The sequence below is a fragment of the Mytilus edulis genome, chromosome 6 (genome assembly GCF_963676685.1).
Source record: "Mytilus edulis chromosome 6, xbMytEdul2.2, whole genome shotgun sequence".
NCBI lineage: Eukaryota > Metazoa > Mollusca > Bivalvia > Mytilida > Mytilidae > Mytilus > Mytilus edulis.
In genome coordinates, this window is record NC_092349.1 from 74,889,093 (window position 1) to 74,906,548 (window position 17,456).

Here is a 17,456-nt window from a genome sequence, read left to right on the forward strand (position 1 = left end):
TCACCGTTTACAAGTTTTGTATTTTGTTCAAGAAGGAAGTCCATCTTCTCCTTTTCAAATTTCCAAACGGGTGCTTTTACAGTTAGAGTTCTCATCTTTATGCAAGATGTTGTTTGCAGTTTCAATAACACATCGATAAAAACAAAAATGTTAGGATGGCTAGCGTAAAACTGCCCGTTCAAGTGGACATGAAAAGACTCGGCACTATTCGTGTTTTCGTAACGGCAGTATGCATTACACATTCAAATTCATTACGAACTACCTCGGGCTGGAGAGTTATTCTTCGGGTAGTGCATACATCAATAAGCCGATCCAATAGTTTCGTGTAACATTCCTCGGATTTAAGTGGAAGTCACGCAAATACAAGACGAATGTAGTTACCATTTTACATCCATGTATCGAATAAACTGAGTTGGTAGAAGAATTTCGGACAGGATTTAAATGTGCCATCTATGAAAATATCAGTCATTTCATTACATAGACATACCAAGTTGGTGAAACATGAAAGAATAACGATTCCCGAATCAAAATCATTGACTGATTAAAGTGAAAATAAGTTTCAGTTTTGTTAGTGTTCAAATCTATTTGTCTTAATGTCTCGTCTAATCTACATTTAGCCGGTAATTTTGGAAACTGCTTTCGCCTGTCTCTGTATAAGGACATAGCAACATTTTTCAAGTCAATATATATTCAAATATTTATAATTTACCAGGTAAATTTCCGGAAAAGTAATAAATACAAATTGCGGAAACGTTTACTTTAAATTTGCGGAAACGTAGCATTGGGACTTTGAAAAATTAGCGGAAATGCAATACGCCCAAAAAAAGAAAATTAACAATAAGGAACGAAGTATGGAAAGCAAAACAAATACTTTTAAAATTAGCATATAAATATCGAAAATAGATCAATACTTTTCGCTTGGGTTTGGATGACTTTTAAATAAAACGACCATTAACTCAATTAAAATCAACAAAGCACTAAAATGACCTTTAAACTTTTTGGGGCAATTTTATCAAGTGAGATGTAAATATTTCTGTACTTAACTTTTAAATTCCACTTATTGTTTTTCATGTTAAAAATTCAATATCCTTATAAATGCATCAATATCCCATATCCCATTTACTTTTAGGACAAATATCCCGTATCCCTAAAATTAAAATGGCAAATATCCCGTATCCCAATATACCCTATACAAACCTCAATGGAGTATTCTTTAATCACAACATTGTCCTATATTAGTTAAAAGTAAGGTTGAAAGTTTGATTCGCTATTTCAATTCATGCCGGCTAACAAATCGAAAACTATACCTGTACGCCTTATTTTAAGTCCTATTTTTTTAGTATTCGTATTGACATCTTAGAAAGTCATACGGATTAAAATACTACAATAGTGAACAATCTGACAATGGTTGAATTTAAGAGTGTCAACCCTTTGATTATGACCCGTGTATATAGCAAATCATTAATACAATTCAATTCAATTCAATATTTTATTTAAGTCTCATCTCTCAATAATATATAATACAACATTACATTCAATGTAAAAATATATAAATATAAAAGGAAAGCCATTCTGTACAGAATTACAAGAGACTATAACATTAAAAATTATATAAAGAATGCATCTATTATAAAACATATTGACATTAACATTATTTACAGTATAAAACATTTCTACGTCTATTTAAAATAAGATTACAGGCTTTGGCACAGCTACGAATCATATTATTATCTGTAAATAAAAACACGAATACACCGTTTAATGGTGCGCCTGTCAGAGGCGGAACGTACAGACAGTAATAGGTAACAAGTGAATATACTATTGGTATCGGTATCGGATTCGACCCGGAAATTGTTAATTATTGGCGATATTAATTATGTGGAAAACAAAAGGGTCTGTATAGTGGTGTAAATTTTTATCAACACCATTGTCCTAAATAAGCTATATATAAAATTGAATTCTTTGATTTGTTAATTTTACCCGATGACGGCTGACACATTGGACCTCGTTATTTTAGTATTAAAGATAATAAATCAAATACTTGCATCAGTATAAACATTTTGGAAATATGTGTGTAAGATATAAAAGTTTAGGGTATTTTTTTTTAAATTATTTTCCACACACAAAGAATTTATAATTAACAGTTCTGCATTTTGTACGTGCTTCTGATACAGGTCAACTAGGCTATGAATAAAAAGAGTCAATCATGATCAACATAATTTAAAAAAAAAAACACGTTTTGATATGCAAACAAACATGTATATATCAAGACTTCAATTTGGTAATTAAATGATGTCCATTACCCAAATATCATTGATAAGAAACCGTTAAATTCTGTTCTGAATGAGGAATAATATTCGTAGCTCTTCGTTACTTCCAAAAGTTTCCCACATGACCCAGACCATCGTGTATGACAAACTGAATGGAATATCTGCCAGGTCTATCAACATTAAGTCAGACGCTGTACAAAAGCATAAAAAACAATTTTAATTTGGCCTGGACTATTTCTTTGGTGTATTTTCTCAAGTACTGCATGGCATCTCTATCAGTAGAAGAAAGGTTTTCAAGAAAGATAAGGCTTCCCAAAACGTTCTTAACAGTCGGTTGTTACGTATTGTAAAGGTGTTGTTATTTCGTTTGATTGATCACGGTTCCCAAGTCCGAACAATGTAAAAGCTTTATACTAAAATTTATGACAAAAAAGGATGATTTCTCATTTCCTATCGTTAATTATCCATTTTTAGATGGTGACTGATGTTCCATTGTCACCATCTTACGGTGTTTATATATCTCAACTTGTACGATTCGCTCGTGTATGTAACAATGTTTTAGATTTTAACGCGATAAATTTATGTATTACTGAAAATTATTACACCAGGGTTTTCGATATCACAAACTAGTCAAACTATTTACTAAATATTATCATCAGTATAAGGACATCATTCGTAAATATAGCTCAACATGCAGACTTCTTATCCGTTCATGTATTTCACATCCAATATTTTATGGAAATATTCTTTATAAAGCACAAAAATGTCAATTTTCACCTCAGAAACTAACAAAACCTTTACATAGACTTATTAAGAAGGGATATAGTTACGATACTATTGTCAAGTCATTAAAGATTGCATATTTTGGCGTTAATATTGATTCACTTATAGGGTCTTTACATCGGAACTAAACACACTTATTACAAAAAATGTATTAATAAACCAGTTGTTGGCATTACAAGGGTTATGTTCTTCTCATATATGTTATGATGGTATTATACTAAAGCCCTCACGGGGAGGATTGTCCCTGATCTTCATATGATGAAGACATAATTTTTTAATCAGTTTAATTGAAGTCTGGAGCTGGCATGTCAGCTAACTCTAGTAGTCGGATGTTATTTATAAATGTATTATTGTCATTTTGTTTATTTTCTTTGGTTACATCTTCTGACATCAGACTCGGAGTTCTCTTGAACTGAATTTTAATGTGAGTATTGTTATGCGTTTACTTTTCTACATTGGCTAGAGGTATAGGGGGAGGGTTGAGATCTCACAAACATGTTTAACCCCGCCGCATTTTTGCGCCTGTCCCAAGTCAGGAGCCTCTGGCCTTTGTTAGTCTTGTATTATTTTAACTTTTAGTTTCTTGTGTACAATTTGGAGTTTAGTAGGGTGTTCATTATCAATGAACTAATATATTTGTTTAGGGGCCAGCTGAATGACGCCTATGGGTGCGAGAATTTCTCGTTGCATTGAAGACCTGTTGGTGACCTTCTGCTATTGTCTGCTCTATGGTCGGGTTGTTGTCTTTTTGACACATTCCCCATTTCCATTCTCAATTTTACTTTGGTTGCTGAACTAGTTCTTAATTTGGAATTTCCTTTATGATTAATAAATTGAAATTGTCAGGTTTTCCCACTTTTTACAAGAGTGGCTATCAAGAAAATCGGCAAGGTTTATTTTGTCGATCTCTGCAAAGTTTTCCAACTAACATAACACAGCTTCATCCTCACATGGAGCCAAGTACTAAAAATATTCATTACAGCCGGTTTTACCTAACCAAGCATTGCTTCTTCAAATTTAACGCAGTCTAGTGCAATTGAACCATAAAAGATTTAAAGTTGTGTGCACAAGTTTAAAAAAGTGGTGCGCACAAGATTAAAAGTCGTGCGCACAAATATTCTAAATTTCATCTTTGGCATTTAAGGGGCTCCATAATGAACAGTTTTTAGTTTAAATTTTCATCTATGACACAACAATAAACCATTATGGAAGTTAATTGTTTGGGATATGTTCAAATGATATTGTAAAACCGTCTTTATAGATAACATAGTTTAAATCAATCACCTAGTCTCGTATTGATTCTGAAATGTATGCATTCACACATATATTATAGCAACCATTGGCAACGTCTCACATTACCTATGTTAAAGAACATTTGAATAATTATGTACGCGTAAATCAATTTACATTGATAATACATCTTATCTTTGAAACGAATAACAAAATAGATTTATAAAAATAGTTTATTGAATGAACATAATACTACTCAACAATGGATATAAATTCAGTATTCAAAAATTTACAAAAGTGTTAGAAGGAACAAAAATAGTGGAACTGTGTAAACCAATATTCACTGGTATTAAACTGATCACCGTAACTGCAGTTACGGTTATCCCAACATGGTGGAGCTCAAAACAGGTAAAAAAAATTGTTATTTCTGCATGTACACACGTTGTTTAAAAGGTTTACTCAGCCGCTAGGTTGATTTGTACGGAATTGTTGTAAATGTGTGTTCTTGATATCATATGTGACCTTGTTACCGAAATAATAGTCATTGGAAATTTACAGAAGATCATCGTAACTCCAAAACAAGATAATCGTAACTTGTGGGAAAATAACTTGAAAGATAATCGTAACTGTTTAAATATGTCTACGATCAACTGATTTTGTCAGAACCATCTGCTAACGGAATATTTCAATATAAAAGTATAAAAAAAAAATAATTAAACATTATATCAATGCACCTTTGTTTTATTAAAAATTTAAAAAAAATCTGATAAATGAAATATATCTACAATTTAACGTTACTTATGTTGTGTTGTTAAAGGAATATTAAGCTTCTCAATGATCAAAATGAAGGTTTGTCAAACTGCTATATAACCAGTGTAATTTTTCAGAAAACTGTTGGTTCAATTTGTTTTTTAAATTTTTGTCAAATGGTCAAAGTAAATACTTCGTCAAAATTTTATTAAAATTAAACGAGCCAAAGTAATTTTAGTCAAGGTGTTGGGTACCACCTTAATCCCGTATTTTTCATTACTTTTTCACTATAAACAAACAGAAGATATAAAATCATTTACATTCTACACTTTGCACTTACTCGTTGATGGCGAGATGTTTGCACTACAATTTGCAATTTTACTAGGGAAGTCAGAGCTCATTACTACAACATTCTCTGCACTATTGAAGACTGCTAACACAAAACCAAACCTCAGATTTGCCTAAACCCAACAACCTTCTTTATTGATAACAAAGATGCTTTCTAGAATATAGATCAGCCTTTTCAAGAATCGTTGTTTAACGTTGCTTTTCGAATATTGCTATTGTGTTTGCAATCAACAGGATTCTGCATCAATTATAAAGAATCAAAGTACAGAAGTAGTGAACATCGGATGACTGCAAATTCTTGTGGATAGTCACAAGGTTAGCACTTGTTTCGGAAAAAAACACATCTTAATACCTGAAAGTGAGGTTAATGTACAAATAAAAAAAATATGAGACAGGTTCTTGCGTGGATGAAAAGTAACAGTAAATGAAAGGGAATTCAACATCACCGTTATAATTATTATATTGTAGCGATACAAATCAGTCTTATATAAAATTGAGAATGGAAATGGGGAATGTGTCAAAGAGACAACAACCCGACCAAATAAAAAACAACAGCAGAGGGTCACCAACAGGTCTTCAATGTAGCGGGAAATTCCCGCACCCGGAGGCGTCCTTCAGCTGGCCCCTAAACAAATATATACTAGTCCAGTGATAATGAACGCCATACTAATTTCCAAATTGTACACAAGAAACTAAAATTAAAATAATACAAGACTAACAAAGGCCAGAGGCTCCTGACTTGGGACAAGCGCAAAAATGCGGCGGGGTTAAACATGTTTGTGAGATCTCAACCCTCCCCCTACACCTCTAGCCAATGTAGAAAAGTAAACGCATAACAATACGCGCATTAAAATTCAGTTCAAGAGAATTGACAATAATACATAAACAACAACAGACTACTAGCAGTTAACTGACATGCCAGCTCCAGACTTCAATTAAACTGACTAAAAGATTATGATTTTATCATATGAACATCAGGCACAATCCTTCCCGTTAGGGGTTTAGTATCATACCATCATAACATACTCTGGTTTATTTTATATTAAGATTTGAATATAACAGTAGCATGTATATATAATTGTCATCCATTTGTAAATCATTCAATTCTACTGTAAAAAAACAAACAGACTTCCATCCAAAAATAAGGAGATGAGGTACGATTACCAATGAAACACTTATCAAGAGACCAAAATGACACAGACATTAGCATCTGTAGTTCACCATGCGGCCTTCAATAATGAGCAAAGACCATTTTGCGTAGCCATTAAAGCCCTCAAATTGACAAATGTAAAACAATTCAAACGTCAAAACTAATGGCATCATTTATGTAAAAACTAATGAATGCAAAAAAAATGTTAAACAACTACTGAATAACAGGCTCCTGACTTGGTGCATGCACATACAGAATGTGGTAAGGTTAGATTTTTTAAAGAAGCCAACCCGCCAAAAGGGACAGCATTGAAGCAGCACAATATAAGAATAAACTTTTTAAATCAGTTTATCTCGTCAGATGGGTATAAACAGAAATACATCTAACAAAAACACTAAGTGGACGTGGACGACTACTTATGTATCACCACAACAAAGACACAAAGTACAGATCTGAGAGTATTAACAGTAACTGACAGCTAGAATCACTATAAACCTAACAATTCCCAATTTTCCCACGTTTATACTTCCCACAAACATATTCCCTATTGTCCGACAGAATTTCTTTATCTTTTTGTTTATTATTTTCAAAAGGGGGAAAATCGGGAAGACACCTTCTTGTCACACTAGCAAACATTCAAGCACGATTATGTATATTCGCCTTTCAGTATATAGGGAAAGTTACGATCATCACTAGCAAGTTACTATGATCCTGTCTAAGTTACGACTTATTATAAGCAAGTAACTATGATCATGTTTAAGTTACGACTATCTTATTACGGTTATCATAAAAAAACAAAATTCTTGGAGTTACGATGATCATCTATATATTTTCAACCGATATTGTTTCGGCAACAAGGTCACATATGAAATTAATTACACACACATACAACAATACCATACATATCAAACTAGAGCCTGGGTAATTCTTTTAAAAACTGCATGCACACGGAGATATTACAAAAAGACGATTTTACCTGTTTTGGGTTCCGCCATGTTGGTCAGTTTAACACCAGTGAATTTTAGGTGAAGGTAAGACTGTTTGTCTTATATTACAACTCATGTGATTTATACCTGTTCGATAAAAATGTGACGTTTTATTATAAAGTCAGAAATATAGATGTTGTATTCCGATAGTACAATGTTTCAATATATCATGATAAAAATCACGCTTTCTGTAATTTTGTACATATACCTTATCAGTAGCTATATACAAAAATTAATAATCACGAGAATACTGAACTCCGATGAAAATTCAAAAAGAAAAGTCCTTAATCAAATGGCAAATTATGTAACGACTATTTCAAACATAATCCTTACGTTTATTTGGCATTGATTTTCGTATTTACAGTGCTTAACAATGAACACCTTTATTATTGTAAATTGTAAACGGAAATTTTTAACTGTAGGTCAAGTAAATAATCTTATCAATAGTGTTATCCGTTTTGATATACATGTACTATAACTTTTTATAATTTCTTGTCAGACGGACGTGAACAGTGTGATTACATGTTCTCATTTCTTTTACCATTTAACTTTCGTTTTAATTAATTAACATTCTATAAAGTATATTAAAAAGGTAAAGTAAATTAAATTGTTACATCTTTATTTTCTTCAGTTGTTTAGTACAGGTTCAAGGCATTGAGATGCATATGTGATTGGCTTCTACAACCAACAAAGAAGGTTGCAAAGGACTTATGGAGGTATGTAACATAACTTAATGATGTGTTTGTCTTTGTAAGGGACTGCTGATGACAGGTCAAGCTACTACAAAATATTTTATAGCAGATTTGAATGGATGATCGTACGACACATTGCCCTGAAACAAAAACAAGGAATAAATAAAGACAACAGTAGTATACAGCTGTTTGAAACTCATAAATTGATAGAAAAAAAAACAAATACGGGTTACAAACTAAAACTTAAGGAAACGCATCAAATATAAGAGAAGATGAACGACATAACATTTAAACGTAACACACACAGAAACGAACTAAGCATTAGACAAAATCCGATGAGAATAAGAAATATAACATCAAAACTAAATACATGAATTTGGGACAGAAAAGTACCGTGACACGTCTTATAGTAATGTGAACGCACATTCAAATATAAGAGGAAACAAACGACACAACAGAAACACAACGTTAAAATGTAACACACACAGAAACGAACTATAATATAACAATGATAAATGATTCGACTCATCAATGTTGACCCACCAAAAATTTATATGAATTTTCTTCATAATATCTATGATATATTGGACAGAGGCCTTTCTCTGTGTTTATCTTATATATTGTATTTTTATTCCTGTTGTTTATTGTTGTGTTCTAAGCGTATATCCCGAATTTAATTTTAGTCGTAAACACATTTTAGAACAAATCTTACATCTTAAATTAATGATACATACATACAATTATATCTAATGGTACAAAGTCTAAAAATAGCAAAAAATCAGCATGTAACTTTACGAATACACCTACTAATTTTCGAGGATACCTTATTCTTGTTGCACCCTTTCTATCTGACGGCTATTTATTTGGGCAATTTTTTTTTTTTTTTTTATGTATTAATATTATGGAAATGTTAATATACATACGTAGGGATAAAATATAAATCTATCTCAAAAATATCTCACAGTATACTTTGTATTATTCGTAAAAATAATTGGAATTGCTTATTCCGTCAGACAATTCAAGATTGTTGTCCTTTTCTGGAAAATCATCATCTAAGTTGATGAATAAATCTAATAATTTGATGAATAAATCTAATAAGTTGATGAAGAAATCTAATAAGTTGATGAATAAATCTAATAAGTTGATGAAGAAATCTTATAAGTTGATGAATAAATCTAATAAGTTGATGAAGAAATCTAATAAGTTGATGAAGAAATCTTATAAGTTGATGAATAAATCTAATAAGTTGATGAATCTAATAAGTTGATGAATAAATCTAATAAGTTGATGAATAAATCTAATAAGTTGATGAAGAAATCTAATAAGTTGATGAAGAAATCTAATAAGTTGATGAAGAAATCTTATAAGTTGATGAATAAATCTAATAAGTTGATGAATAAATCTAATAAATTGATGAATAAATCTAATAAGTTGATGAATAAATCTAATAAGTTGATGTCGAAATCTTATAAAATGATGAAGAAATCTAATAAGTTGATGAAGAAATCTTATAAGTTGATGAAGAAATCTAATAAGTTGATGAAGAAATCTAATAAGTTGATGAAGAAATCTAATAAGTTGATGAATAAATCTAATAAGTTGATGAATAAATCTTATAAGTTGATGAATAAATCTAATAAGTTGATGAAGAAATCTAATAAGTTGATGAATAAATCTAATAAGTTGATGAAGAAATCTAATAAGTTGATGGAGAAAGGAATCATTGTACTCTGATGATACTTGTTCTTTATATCAATGTAAAAATAATTTTTCACAGATAATTAGGGTTGCGTTTAGCACTTTCTATTCTATCTTTTTTTTTTTTGCGACTTAATTTTGATGATTTACACAAGGAAAGATCCTAATTTAACATACTCGCCTTTTCCTCCTTGAAAGCCATGTACTTTGAACCTATGTAGTTATTCTTCATATTTTAGAATATATTGGATTGGTCAATTCGTGGTGATCTTCAACGTGTGAAAAATGCCTTGAAAAATGGCGAAGATGTTAACTACCATGAATCAGATGTAAGCTGCAGCTATTATTTCAGTCAGATGCATTTCTTCTATTGACATCTGCAGTTGCTCATGTTTTCTGATATATATAACTATTAGTTCTTTGATTTGAAATGATTGTTGAAACGCACAAAGCAAAATTTAATGTGTATGAGTTTTTGCGATGCCACAAAAAATAAGAAAACAATACTAGTATTTGACTGGAAAAAATATATTCAAATTATTGCTTTGTCTTTTTTCTGATCATTATATACACAATTACCTAAGTATGTAGTTAAATGATATTACCACAAACTTTCCACTGCGATGGAAATGAAAATTATCGCGTAAGAAACAATTCCGAAATGTTAATACAATTAAGTCTTTCTGTCTAGTATAATTTGAGTCTTAAAAATAATATCGAATTTCTAAAAAATGGATGTAGCATATTTTATAAAAAAAACCACACCGATTCTATTATGATCAATTATTCGACTGATCAGTAAGTCGTTCAAAAAATAAAGAAACACGTACGAGGCAAAAAAGCAAGTTTTAGTTTTGTTCACATCGAAAACTGGTGAGTGTATTTTCTACTTATATATCCCAGCGGCTACATTACATGTTGTTTCACCCGAAGATTGTGACTGCTTTTTATTTGATATTTGTTGTACGTTAATGCAAATTATCCGACTGACTAAAGATTAAAATGAATCTTTATCAATAAAAAAAACTCGCTAAACTTTACAAGACCAATAGAAACCAAACTTTGTTTACCATGCAGAACAGAAGAAAGTCAAGTAAAAATGTTCACCCAGATAAACGAAAAAGAATTAAATAAAAAAAGATAACAAAACATTATGTATACATGTAAGAGATATATATTTCTTTGTATAAATCAGAGCGCTATTTAATCGGCTCAATATTTAGTAAGTCAGTGTCTATATTTTAGCATCATTTATTATTGTATAGTCGAAAACACCACTTCATTTTGCTGCAGAAGAGGGGCACTTCGAAGTAGTTTCTACGTTACTCAAATTAGGGGGAGACCCCAGGTTAACTGATAGCTGTGTAAGTAACGAAACAATGTTTCTTCATAAATTTAAAGTAAACATCATCAAATATCACAAATAGATAGCGTTATACATGTTCCATATGTTCAGTGATGATTCAATGAGGTTTATATTTGACTTTTGTTCATTTGTACATGTTGTATCTAGCAATGTTTAGTTATATTCTAGTGTAGATTTGTTGTTAACTTTTGTTGTTCAAAATTCCATGATATGATAAGCACTTACATATAAGAACAATGAAATTACACAGCTGAATGTAGTTTTCTAGTTACTGTGTCAAAAATGACAATTATTAATTTTGATTACCAGAACAATTAAGGTAAAGAATTAAAGAAGTCTACAATAACAATGGCAAAAATATAACATTGCTTTTTTGAGCAAAGGAATACACGAGACTCAACTATTTATTCTATGAAACAGGTTTTTATGATTGATCGAACAAGTCCTCGGACCAAAGTAAAAACCCTATTCTTATTCCAGTACTGTTTTTATGAATCTCAAAAAGGACGTTTTGTGAGTTTCGAAGAAAATAACTTTGACAAAAAAAGGCAACAGTAGTATACCGGAGATCAAAATACATAAATCGATTGAGAACTTAAACCAAGGGAAACACATCAACATAATACCGAAACATGACGTCTAGTACGTAAAATTTACACTCACTCTAACGATCATATTTCGAAGTACGTCACGTTCGGTATTTTGCAGACAACCCACCTAGATACCACCATCTAATTAGATATGGGGAAAATGTCCTTAATTGTAGCGTACAGCATGTACAGATAAACCAATTCGTAATGGTGCCCATAACATTTAAGGAGTGTCATTTTTAATCTTTCATTTGGTAAAAAAGACTAAAATTTAACTTTAGACCTGGTCTTAAAATGAAACTTCACATCAGAACCGCTTAATAAAAAGACTATTCTTTCACAAAACTCAGATATTTTAATATATTTATATAAAAGAAGATATTGTAAGAATGATTATGTGACAACTCTTCACAAGAGACCAAATCATACAGACATTATGTCCGTAAATTGATATACACTTCTCTAAATCTATCTTGTCAAACAGAAACAGTACAGTTCTAATTAGATAAACAACTTTTTACCACAAAAATTAATATACATGACATTTAATGTCATAAAGTTGAGAATGAAAATGGTATGGATAGGCTATCGCTTCATGTTCTTAAATTATACAGGGAAGAACACCATTGCATTTTGCATGTGCAAAGGGACACACAAACATAGTTATTAAATTGCTAAACGGAGGTGCAAGTCCACATAAGGTTGACCAATCTGTGAGTATTGTTAGATAAGCATTGTTATTATTTTATAATTTGCACGTTAAATTCCATAAGCCTTGCATTGTTTACACATGTATTATGTAGTGGAATACCGGGCACCGGATACAACTGCTTTGGATTTTGGGTACCAGTGGGAAATATCTAAAAAAAACTTACCATCACCATCATAGATCACAACGAGGATTGGTCAAAGGCCGACAGACTTGCTCGGGAAAGTTTTTGGATAAGAAAGCTCAGGACAGTTTCCCCAGAGGGCATTAATGAAAGAACATAGAAGAGTCCCTCATTTTCCCTACCATCACTAACTTCCTGCCATCACCCGTGTCCAGTAACTCCGGCTTCCCTACTGGACACTTATACTTTTCAGGAATTTTTGAATTATACTAGTTTTAATTACAATTGGCAGGGATGTGTAAATACACAGCCACGTTCTATTCCTTAACCTTAGTAAAAATTTATTACTAATTTTTCTTTTTATCTAATTACTATATATTTGAAATGTTTAAATACGCAGTCTCTGTTGCAATTTTTCTACCGCTGTAATATTTTAAAAAGTATACCAGCGTTAATCGGTCAGGACTGTTTATTGGGACTGTATTCCCACGCAGTTGTTTAACATCTCAACTATCACCAGCTTTGGGAATTCAGAGTTGTGCCAGTTCACATCGTAAATAACTAATTTTATTTTGGCATATCTCTGTAGTCTTTCGCCGTGTTTGGAAATTTAACATTGTTTCAGCGTTCGCTTAAATTGTATTAATTTCAAGATTTTGATAGAGTCTTAATTTGAATTGACATGATTCATTTGTAATCGTGCTATTACCGAGGAAGGATATCTGTTATCCGAAATATCTAACATATTGTTCGTTTTATTATGGTTTTGGTGATGTTGTACCCTTTTAGACTTGTTACATATTATATTTTGTAGTGTACTGAATCATAATTATATGATCCATCGCCCCGTAAGATTTATCGTTGACTATTTATTCAGTCATTTAATATATATATATATATACACCTTATTTAGTATGTAAATATAAGAATGTTTAAAATATTTACAAAATGATGAAAATAAACGCAATATTTCGCTAGACCAACTAGCTTTATCAAGCGTGCATCTATCCAGGTGAAATGTAGATGATAAGAAACTTTTGACTTTTGCAGCTCAACGTCTATGTTGCACTTAACTGCCTTTAAAATAAGAAAATTTTGCAGCTCAATGTCTATGAGCAATTGAATTTAGCTGCTTTGAAATAAAATAAGAAAATTTTGCAGCTCAATGTATATGTTGTATTGGATTTAGCTACCTTAAAAATACATAATTGGTAGTTGAAGTTTAAAACGTCCATTGGCCAATAATATATATATATAAGGTGTGAGTTCGAATCCCGCTGAGGGACGGACAAAAATTTGTCAGTATAAAATCTAACTCTAACAATGTTTGGTGTAATTTTCAGATTTAAAAATAAATATATATATATAAAAGAGTCTAAATGGAAAATTACGTTCAAACCTATGATTGCGTTGGATAAAAACCGGAATTTTTATACGTGTACATGTAAAACAAATTCCGTTGTAGAAGGGTCTAAAAACAGCACAAACAACATTTTCCAAAAGACCAAAAAAGTGAAAAAGTATATTTAAACAAAACGCATTTGACTAACAGGTCGAACAACTGATGTTCTTTAACCCTACTGACTACCATTGGCGATTGCCAAATAAAATTGATCACAAGATGTAACAAAATGGATCTTGATATAAATTTGATACTAAACAGAAAAAAATAACTTGTGGCCACGATGTCATGCCACAAACATACGGTGTCAATATTTTTGTAGTACACCAGATCCTGATTTCGACAATAAATGTCTCTTCAGTGATGTTTGGGATCGAAACGGTGTTTGGAAGGCCATATAAAAGTTCCCTCATTTTTAGAAACAGTACCCTCATTTTTAGATAGACTCTTGAATTTTAAGAGTCAATGTAGGATGAACGGATCAAATAAACCGGAGAGAAAATATGATACGAGCCCAAACGAAAAAATATAAACAAGTCTAAATTGAAAACTACGGTCATACCTATAATTGCGTTGGATAAAAACCGCAATTTTTATACGTGTGCATGTAAAACAAATTTTGTTATAGAAGGGTCTAAAAACAGCACAAACAACATTTTCCAAAAGACCAAAAAAGTGAAAAAGTATATTTAAACAAAACGCATTTGACTAACAGGTCGAACAACTGATGTTCTTTAACCCTACTGACTACCATTGGCGATTGCCAAATAAAATTGATCACAAGATGTAACAAAATGAATCTTGATATAAATTTGATACTAAACAGAAAAAAATAACTTGTGGCCACGATGTCATGCCACAAACATACGGTGTCAATATTTTTGTAGTACACCAGATCCTGATTTCGACAATAAATGTCTCTTCAGTGATGTTTGGGATCGAAACGGTGTTTGGAAGGCCATATAAAAGTTCCCTCATTTTTAGAAACAGTACCCTCATTTTTAGATAGACTCTTGAATTTTAAGAGTCAATGTAGGATGAACGGATCAAATAAACCGGAGAGAAAATATGATACGAGCCCAAACGAAAAAATATAAACAAGTCTAAATTGAAAACTACGGTCATACCTATAATTGCGTTGGATAAAAACCGCAATTTTTATACGTGTGCATGTAAAACAAATTTTGTTATAGAAGGGTCTAAAAACAGCACAAACAACATTTTCCAAAAGACCAAAAAAGTGAAAAAGTATATTTAAACAAAACGCATTTGGCTAACAGGTCGAACAACTGATGTTCTTTAACCCTGCTGACTGCCATTGGCGATTGGCAAATAAAATTGATCACAAGATATAACAAAATGGATCTTAATATAAATTTAATACTAAACAGAGAAAAATAACTTGTGGCCACGATGTATACATATATATAAGTGAATAAATACTCGACGATCAATCTTACAGGGCGATGGATCATGTAATATGATTCTGTACACTACAAAATACAATATATAACAAGTCAAAAAGGGTACAACATCACCATTAAATAACTATAAAATGAACAAATATAAGTTATTTCGGATAACAGATATCCTTCTTCAATAATAGCACGATGTCAAATGAATCATGTCAAAATATTCAAACTGAAAAACTTTTTCTAAATCTCGAAATTTATACAATTTAAGCGAACACCACAGACGCTGATACAATTTTAAAATTTCCAAACACGGCGCAAAGATTACAAAGATATGCCAAATGAAAATAGTTATATATATAAATGAAAACCTCAACAGACAAAAATAGTGAATGCTTTTTCATTAGTCAAATATTTTGACAGTAAATGGATAATAACTATGACTTGGGACATTCGCCAACGTATTATGGTTTTCCGAAATCTTTTAAAACAGGGACGTACACCACTTCACTGGGCAGTAATAAACGTTAGAGAAGACCACGAAGATGAGATTGTATCAGATAATCAAGTGAGGAAGATATAAAGACATTTCTAATAACTACATCTAATTGCTAAGAATCTTTAAATATTTACTGTATATCATAAATTTTAATGTCTAATCCTGTGCCAGACTTAAAAATAAGGAGATCTGATGAGGTTTTAATTATTTATCGAAGGTACCAGGCTTATAATTCAATAAGCCACTGTATGTCATTGTTCAGCCTTTAAATTTGAGCACAATGTAAACCGTAAACTCTGGGCTATCAAATATCCAGTTACTCCATCAACACGTGGGAATAAAACAACAATTAGCATTAACAGTAAATGTATTACACAGTAGCCGGCATCAAATTATTTGAACAAACACATGACAAGAGCAATACTTGATTCAAATCAAGATAACTTTTCATTGAAACTTGTGGAGGAACACTAGATAAGAATAGAATTATCAAGAGACTGACAGTGGAAAATGACTCAATACACAAAAACGACAAATACGATATACATATTTGACATGATTTGAGTCATCCAATTTGATATGATTTTATGTGTCAGCCCGAAAACACTATTTGTGAACGGTTCATGTCCACAAAGTACACAAAAGAAGAAAAAAAAAACAGATGGTAATGTCCTAAGGGAGAAGGTAATTAACACCAGAACGAAATGGAACACTACTTTCTCGTTTCTGAGTTCAGCATAATACCATTAAGAAACTCTAATTGAAAGTAACAATTACAGCGTCCTATTCTTGACAAGTACCCTTCATATTACAAAAAGCTAGACACATTATATATTTTACCATGCGCATCCATTGTCTTGATATTTTATCAGTTGAGAAACAACGGAGAAACACCACGTCATCATCCATATATATATGACAGAAAAGACATTGTTTCTGAACTATTTAACAGAAAATCAGATCCAAATGTGGCAGATACATATGTGAGTCAGCTATCTAGATGAATAAAGATACAAAAAACAACAACAATAATTACAAATTTCGAATGTATTTAACTTTTAAAACGAGAGAGTTTTCAGCGAATCATTACCCACTAACCATGCTGTGTTAAACTATTGATCGATAATGCTCTACCTTAAAAAAAAAAGGAATAGGTATGATAGGAGAAATTATTTGACCCCTTACGTTTCCAAAATAAAACTGTAAACTTATTTATGTCTTTCAAAAGTATTTTAATGTTTTTGATCAATGATCTGGCTATTAATTAAAAAAACGGAACCTTTTTGACAGAAAGTCACTTTCGATGTACTATGAAGTCATGAACATATAACAATATACGTTTTTGACCCAAAATGCCATTCTACGCATAATTTTTTTATTTAAATTTATAAAGACCATGGCATGTCTGGGATTATTCAGGAATACAATTATTGTGTGAAAAGCATAC

General features: G+C 31.4%; 1 protein-coding gene across 1 annotated transcript in view; it reads left to right on the forward strand.

Moving 5' to 3' along the window:
* The first annotated feature begins 4,472 nt into the window (after positions 1–4,472).
* LOC139528412 (uncharacterized) overlaps positions 4,473–17,456 on the forward strand; it is a 33,288-nt gene continuing 20,304 nt past the window's right edge. The window contains exons 1-7 of the mRNA XM_071324388.1: positions 4,473–4,691; positions 8,149–8,233; positions 10,147–10,236; positions 11,173–11,271; positions 12,478–12,576; positions 16,004–16,078; positions 16,882–16,992. Of these exons, the coding sequence (XP_071180489.1) occupies positions 8,228–8,233; positions 10,147–10,236; positions 11,173–11,271; positions 12,478–12,576; positions 16,004–16,078; positions 16,882–16,992 (480 nt within the window). The 5' untranslated portion in view covers positions 4,473–4,691; positions 8,149–8,227. The remainder of the gene's footprint in view (positions 4,692–8,148; positions 8,234–10,146; positions 10,237–11,172; positions 11,272–12,477; positions 12,577–16,003; positions 16,079–16,881; positions 16,993–17,456) is intronic.